Below are 7515 nucleotides of genomic sequence, written 5' to 3' on the forward strand. Positions count from 1 at the left end.
CTAGGTTGTGTTTCACACATTTACTAACCTTTTACTGTGATATGCGGATGGAAAGGCGAAGACAAAGCAAGCGTCAGAATGAAAATGCGATAGCAAAAAAAAACAGCGCGCGGAGTTCATCGAAGGCCGTGCATTTACGTGCAGCTCCTCCATCATACTGTGTAATTTCGCGAACCACTTCTGGGCGACAGTCAGAGCTTTCTGCAAATTCGTAACTTGAGCGGGGCTTTTTTTTAGGATCACTTTGAAAAAAGTGAGTTTGAGTCACTTGTTCTCAACAAATTTAGAGTCAAGAAGTTGAAGAAGAATGCGACACCATCGATATTCTGTCACAGGAAGCAACTCCAACCGAGAAAGCCATCAACTCAACGTAAGCTGACACGTTGCAATTCTTTATATATGTTGTGCAGATGATACATCACGTGCTAGAACCTCAGAGTTAGGAGAGTCAAGCTGAGAAAATAAGGGCAATATTCCAGAGCTAAAGGCACAAGCACTATCATATAAATTATTTTTAAGCTGCTAAACGCACCCTTTCAATATGTGTCCTAGGTACTTACGTGTCTGCTACTACCTCAGCTCATTACCATCTCCATATATCAGACAATGGTTACTGTTCAAAACTCACACCTGCCTTTTATCTCACAACATGTATCCTTCATGCAGGCGCTGTGCAAGAGGAGGTTCACAATAGCCTGAATCCTTCATCACCACAAGGTAAAAGAAGTTGTTTACTCTGTACATGTCAGAAAGTTAACGTGCTGTTATCTTTTTATGATCTTTGTAGCGTTACTGGCTCCTGTTTTGACTTTGGTTGTGACAACCTCAGTATACTTTCCTCGGTAGCTTCTCAGATTGAAGGTAGACTTTCTTATCCTTCAATTTGTACTCGGATTAAAGATAATTTTTTTTGTCATTGAACCTGAAACTGAACCAGTGTTCGTTGTTGCTGTTTATGCTCTTTCAGCATTACCTGCTCCTGTTCTGACACCAGACAACCTCGATCTTCTTTCCTCAGTAGCTTCTCAGATCGAAGGTAAATTTTTGTGCTTGAAATTCTACTCAGAATGGTGGTAGATTTTTCTATTTTTTAACCTATATTTAAACATGACTTCGTGGTTACTGTCTACGCTTTTTCAGCATTACCTGCTCCTGTTCTGACGGTGGACAAACCTTCATCATCGCAAGGTAAAATAGGGTCGTTTACTCTGTAGCTCCTCAGACTGAAGGTAGATTTTTTCTGAATTTCTCGTTAGTACCACGTGTTCCAGATGTACTTGCAAAACTTCATGCAGGTAAACAAGGCTCTGCTGCAGTCTCTGGTAGCCTTCAGCTTCAATTACTTGACAATGAAGAGTGCCCATCATTACATGCAGTCAATTCTTGATGTGACCTGTTTTATACATTCCTCTCGCAAAAACTCATAGAAATGTTGGGTCTGAAGAGACCTCCAGTAGGTTGAAAGTTTTGCCTTTGCAAGTCAAACGTAATATCCAATGAATGATATAGCGCTATTTTGAGAAAAGAAAAGTGCTACAAAGACAACAGACAGACAGGATAATAAGTACAGGTGCTTTGTGTTCGTTGTGTTGTTCTTGCAGAAGTTTCTTTTTGGAATGACTAGAAAAATCAAGTAGTGCTGGAACTTACATAAATGAGGTCAAACTGACTGATTTTCATTCTCTACAGAACTACAGGCTCCTAATGAACCAGAACATCCCTCTGTGCCTCCGAGTGGCACCCAGCTTTTATTTGCAGCTTCTAATATTGGAGGTTGGTATTAATTTATTATTAATCTTCAAGTACCCTTAAATTTCTATTATTACCCCTTGTGTCAGGTCCTAAAGCCGATTTCAACAGCATCCCGAGCAACCCGCTCGAGGAGCCTCTCTCACAAGGTAAGGTGAAATTTTTTGAATTCCCCTTATACATGCTTTGCATGCTTTCCAGTAGTGCTGTCATATGGCTACTTAGGGCCCTTTGTGTAGCCCTCGAGGCTTCAGCTGCAACAATAATTGAATACGAGCTCTATGCACTTTCACCTCTTGTGTACAGTCGTAAACACTGGCATCAAGTGCTTTCGTTTTCTCCTGACTTGTTTTCTTCATCGTTCGTGCTTTGGGCCAGATGCTGACTTGAACCGGTAGGACATTACTCTAGGAGGTAAATAAAAGCATAATTATGATTATTGTTACTTGGTGTTTCAGTATGTGCAATAATGTTATCATGGTCTGTCTTTATCTTCCAGCTCCTGCGTCAGCTGTCAACGCTCATGAGCTACATGAAAATCTTCATACAAGTGGTAACAGATATACTGTTCTCTTAGACAGTGCTGACACTTTTCTCCAAGTACACGTGATGATATGCCGTTTCATTATTACCTTTTAGCGAATCTCTCGTGTGGCTTTCTTTTTGCAGAAACTGTAGCAGCTCTACGTAAGAGTTTCAGTGAACTGGAGGAGGGTTGAAAAGCTCAAACGCAGGCGGCCACTTTTACAGCGACAGAAACATAAAGCTGTCAGAGAAAAGGCATCCTTGAAACGAAATCGCTCCCGGCATTTGGCACCAGAACAACTGCGTTCCATGGAAAAGCCCAACATGAAAGGGGCACCGTTGGCTCGAACCACCATTGAGAAAGGCTTTAAGCTCCGCCTAGCATGTGGTACTCGCGGCTACAACGTCGTAAGAGAGATCGCTGCACCGCTTCCTGCTGAACGGACACTTCAGCACTACATTGAAAATTACAAGTTTTCCCCGGGTATTTTGCGTAAAATGCTGCCTCCTCTTGCACTTAAGGCCCCGCCGCGGTGGTCTAGTGGCTAAGGTACTCGGCTGCTGACCCGCAGGGCGCGGGTTCGAATCCCGGCTGCGGCGGCTGCATTTCCGATGGAGGCGGAAATGTTGTAGGCCCGTGTGCTCAGATTTGGGTGCACGTTAAAGAACCCCAGGTGGTCTAAATTTCCGGAGCCCTCCACTACGGCGTCTCTCATAATCATATGGTGGTTTTGGGACGTTAAACCCCACATATCAATCAATCAAATCTTGCACTTAAGGTAGGCACGGTTAGAACTAGTTGGAGCGTCGTTTTTGTGTAATTCATGTATGAAGCTTTTTATTTCAAGGAATACTTTTTACCCGAGTAATATTCGGTGCTGGCATAGGTACAATGACATCTGTAGAGTAAAGGGGTGCATTTAGACCCACTTTTTGAGGTAAAAAACGCTTGCCATTGCACTTGTGGAAAGCTTGACTAATATGTTCGGGGGGAGGAATAGATATATGCATGTTTGGCAGATCGAATATAAGAATATGAAATATACTGCTTCAACTCTATCCCACCAGAAAATCAGTGAGCTTTCTTCGGAAGTGTATTGTAAAGTTCTTTTTTCTCAGTAATTTAAATTGGAAGGGCGAATATGAAGCACGAGTACCCTTCCCTTGAATAGCGGGGAGCTAGTGAGAGTTCTTGTGTTTTTTTGGCATAATATCGTGGCAAGCATCTTGTGCAAGAGAAAGGAAGCGAGGGGTATTCACATCGAAGGGTAGAAAGGGAGGTAGGCGTTTCATTGAATTGTGATTGTTTTGCTTACGTGCACTACTTCATTTGTGCAGGTGAGCCTTTTGGATGAACACGAACGCTACGTTGTCCTGATGGTCGATGAGATCCAGCTTACTGCAGGCCTCACATACAACCAAGCTACTGATACTGTCATCGGCCAACCAACGATACGGCTGGCAGACGGGACTCTTCTGCCTGATGCAATGGCTACACACGCTTTCATGTTGGGGAGTGCGACAACTCATTGGAAGCAGTTTATTGTCTAGCACTTCACCGGAAATTCACTCTCGCTATTCTTCAAGCCGAGCAAGCGTGGCAGTTACTCTGAGGACAACGCGCCTTCTCTGCTAGGTCTGGGTTCTGAACTGGCTACTACAGAAGCAAGAGCTAACACAGTGCCTCTCGCCTTCCCTGATGATTTCGTTGACCTAAATTGTCTAGAACACGAGTCGTTTGAATATTTGGCAGGGTATGTTGTACGCAACGTGAAAATTAACAACACTACTTGCACTCAATGTACACATGCCATAATATCTGACAAGGCCAGCACACTAACCAAGCCAAAGTCGTACACTAACACCATTCACCTCTTGTTGCCTTCGCCGGCTGTTGTTGAGCTGCTAAAAGTGGCAGAGAACTTGTTTAGAGCGAACACTGACAAAACTTTGCTAAATATAGTTAGCATTCACCAGCTTGAGGCTTCTGTTCGTGCCAGTGTTTCATTCATGAATTGTAAATTTCCCTGTCTGCCACCACATTGAAGAAAAATTATTGAGGGTATTTTTTCGAACAAAAGTTCACATTTTTCTCCGCGAGAAGAATCAGCTGAGTGCTGAAAATAGCTCTACAAAGTGTAGTAGTCGCAGCCTTGTCAACCAAGCTGCTACTACTAATTTAAAATAATTCCAGGTAGAACGCGCTTAGGGAGAGGGCACATTCACTTTGTTGATGAACTGTGTTGGTCGTTATATGCAGCCTCAACTTAGCGGAATGAAAGTTTTATCAGACTTTTGCTTCATCTGTTTTCACATCATCTCCAAAGTTAATTCTTGTTATATGACAGCGTCTAGCACTTCGTTTTTCTCGTGCATGTGCTTACATCAATATTTTGTGATATGTGGAGACAATGTGGGAACATTCGCATTTGCTTTCCTCGCAATAACCATCTAGTGCTTTTGCTGTCTAAAGCACAAATGTTCAGTGCAGGCTACCACTGTTTGATTGTCTGCCATTTTACTAAGTTCTTACTACAAAAGAATGTCAGCCCACCGCATTTTATAACTCTGTGATATTCATTGTTAGTCCATGTTGCATCTTTGATTTTTTGGTCTGTATTCTTCTTTGTCGTTTGTGTTTTGCGGTGTCATTTTTAAGAATAAGAAATTTTTGTGTAATTTTTTGTTTCATTTTTCTGTAATAAGCCTAACTGACATATATCACCTGTGCTGTACTTTTGCAAAACATTTCGTATTGCATAATGTACGGAAATAAAAACACTTTTCAGAAAAGTATGCCCGTTAAGTAGAATTTTTATTCGAGCTGCAGCCACTGAAAATGTCTGTTTGCAATTCGGCACTTCAATAGAACGAGGGGTTATTGTCGTTGGTTTTAGCATATTGGTTTTAAATCTTTCTTGCCTCTTACTATTGGCAGAAAACATATGGTTTAATAACTTCATTTATTGTCAGTTGACATATAAGCGTTATGCATACGACAATTGGTGCAAGCTGTTCCGTAGAGGCCAAACATCCCAGAACGGCGCATGCGAGCACACGCCATTGGGCAGGCAGACAAAGGAGATAATAATGATACATGTTGTTTTACGAGTCAAAACCACGATATGATTATGAGGTGCGCCGTAGTGTAGGGCTCTGGAAATTTTGACCATCTTGTGTTCTTTAACGTGCACTGACATCGCACAGTACGCGGGCCTTTAGCATTTCACCTTTATTGAATTGCCGTGGCCGGGACTGAACACGCGACCTTCGGGTCAACAGGCGAGCGCCGAAACATCACCGCAGCGGGCAGGCCGAAGAAAAATAACATATGTGAAAAATCATGAAGTTTTGATGGAACACCTTCATGGGAATTGCAGACATTACTGTAGTTATAGAGGATAGAGATAATTTACACGCACGGGAACTATTCCTTCCCAAACGGCGTGGCTTGACATCACAGCGGCCACGTAAATATTTCTTACCGATGCAATAAATAGCGCGTCGTGTTTACAGTATTTTATCTCAACCTTTTTTAAGTAAACCCAGTTATTGATATGCGTGCCAGATATACAGGAAAACGCTACGCTTCGAAAAGAACCGTGAACGGCGTGCAGTTTGCTACAAATTGTACATCATTTGCAGCTCTCCTGGCGCACATAAGAGAGTTAGATGGTGCGCACACCCACACCAATGAACGCAGAAATAAAAAGAATCATTACACACAGCCGTATGCGAGACATGGCACGCGGCCACGGCTGGATTTGAAAGGCTGTGGCTAAAGTGGCAGCGCCAGCACGCAACCGGCCTGAAAGCTTCACGCATCCACATGGAGCGTTCGAGGGGGCGCCACCGTCGCTCGCGAAAGGCGTGCAGAAGAGGAGGCGGCGGATGGGAGAGCAGTTGCCGCTACTTTTACGACGTAGAGATACATTACTCCATAAGGGGTTGACGTGCTGCTCAGCAGGCGTACTCTCGTTGGTGCGTTCGACTTCGGCCCTTGTGCGGGAGTCGTCGCCCCCTAGGCAAGCGTGCTTGCTCGGTCTTGCTGAGTTCCCTATACGGCCTGCAAGCCCGTGAGTGTCGCACTGTGCTGCATCTAGGGTTAATAAACACGTCGTTCTTGTTTTCCTGCCTCGTGCGTGGTTTCTGTGCCATGTCGGAGAAAACAACGAACCCGCCCGCAGCGTCGTTGCACGCAGCGGCAGTGGAGGACGTCGCAATCCTACACGGTTGCGCTTAGTAGGTAAGCCTAGTGCAAACCTATCTCCGCACTACATCAAGACACTGGCACTGATAGTGGCGAGCAGAGCATCGGCCATCGATCAACTGACAAGCGGTGAAGCGCTTCGGCATTTATACACGTGCTGTCGAATATTCTAGCGCTATTTCTAGCGGCCACGTAGGTTCCAGAATAATTTCGTTGTTTGCAAAGAGGGCGTTATCTTTTCGAACACTGCAGACGCGTTTTGCGCTAATAATCACGTGTAACGTAACGAGGTGATAACAAAACTTGAAGAAATAAACGTACCAAAAATATTTATTTAACAATAATACTTATCTATTTTATTACACCTCAAAATCACGGTGTCAGTATGAGGAATGCCGTATTGGAGTGCTCCAAAAATTTAGAACACCTGGCGTTCTTTATTGTGCTCCCTAATTTAAGTACACGGGCCTCAGACAATTTTAGGACCTTCTGTTTAGCTGTAGAGCACGGCATCAAGTGTAGACCATCGCGAAGCCTTAACTGCGAGCGTTCGGGCTCCACAAACAGGAATTTATTTATTTATTTATTACCCCCAGCGCCCATACAGGCATTAAGGGGGGGGGGGGGTACAGGAAGAGAACGGGAAAATTTGCAGGTTTACATAGGTTTGTGAAAAAACAAAAAAGATAAAACAAGTAGATTTGCAAGACACAAAACATACACAGCTACACCGAGCACAGCTGCGTCAGAAAATTCATATGTATCAGAGAAAAAAATTAGATGAAAATCTCATAAATAAAACAAAGAGCTCAGCAGTCAAAAGATTAAATCATGTTTATTGCAGAAAGGAACGCATCCGTTGAAGAAATTTCTACAATTGTGGGAGAAAGTCGATTACACTGACTTATAGTTCGCGCAAAAAAAGAGTTGCTGAAGGTAGGATGTGTTGCCTTTATATTCTCTGAAGTTGTGTTCACGATCATTGCGAGCTGAAATGTAGTGAGGCCGGCTTACGGAGAATTTGAGTATGA

General features: G+C 43.4%; 1 protein-coding gene across 1 annotated transcript; it reads left to right on the forward strand.

Moving 5' to 3' along the window:
* Positions 1 to 660: 660 nt before the first annotated feature.
* LOC142803212 (uncharacterized) lies at positions 661 to 5070 on the forward strand. Its single transcript, XM_075888306.1, has 9 exons — positions 661 to 683; positions 788 to 861; positions 968 to 1036; positions 1141 to 1188; positions 1690 to 1773; positions 1839 to 1898; positions 2128 to 2163; positions 2249 to 2302; positions 3613 to 5070. The coding sequence occupies exons 1-7, from the start codon at positions 661 to 663 to the stop codon at positions 2145 to 2147; spliced, it is 378 nt and encodes a 125-aa protein (XP_075744421.1). The 3' UTR covers positions 2148 to 2163; positions 2249 to 2302; positions 3613 to 5070.
* The last annotated feature ends 2445 nt before the right edge of the window (positions 5071 to 7515 follow it).

Source organism: Rhipicephalus microplus, chromosome 3 (assembly GCF_043290135.1).
Source record: "Rhipicephalus microplus isolate Deutch F79 chromosome 3, USDA_Rmic, whole genome shotgun sequence".
Lineage (NCBI taxonomy): Eukaryota > Metazoa > Arthropoda > Arachnida > Ixodida > Ixodidae > Rhipicephalus > Rhipicephalus microplus.

What these genes read in the sequence shown, in the direction of transcription:
- LOC142803212 (XM_075888306.1), top strand. Translation starts at nt 661, where the DNA reads ATGCAGGCGCTGTGCAAGAGGAG. An exon ending in CAAACCTTCATCATCGCAAG is followed by an intron (nt 1,189 to 1,689) that starts GTAAAATAGGGT and finishes CATTCTCTACAG; the next exon opens with AACTACAGGCTCCTAATGAA. An exon ending in CGAGGAGCCTCTCTCACAAG is followed by an intron (nt 1,899 to 2,127) that starts GTAAGGTGAAAT and finishes GCTTTGGGCCAG; the next exon opens with ATGCTGACTTGAACCGGTAG.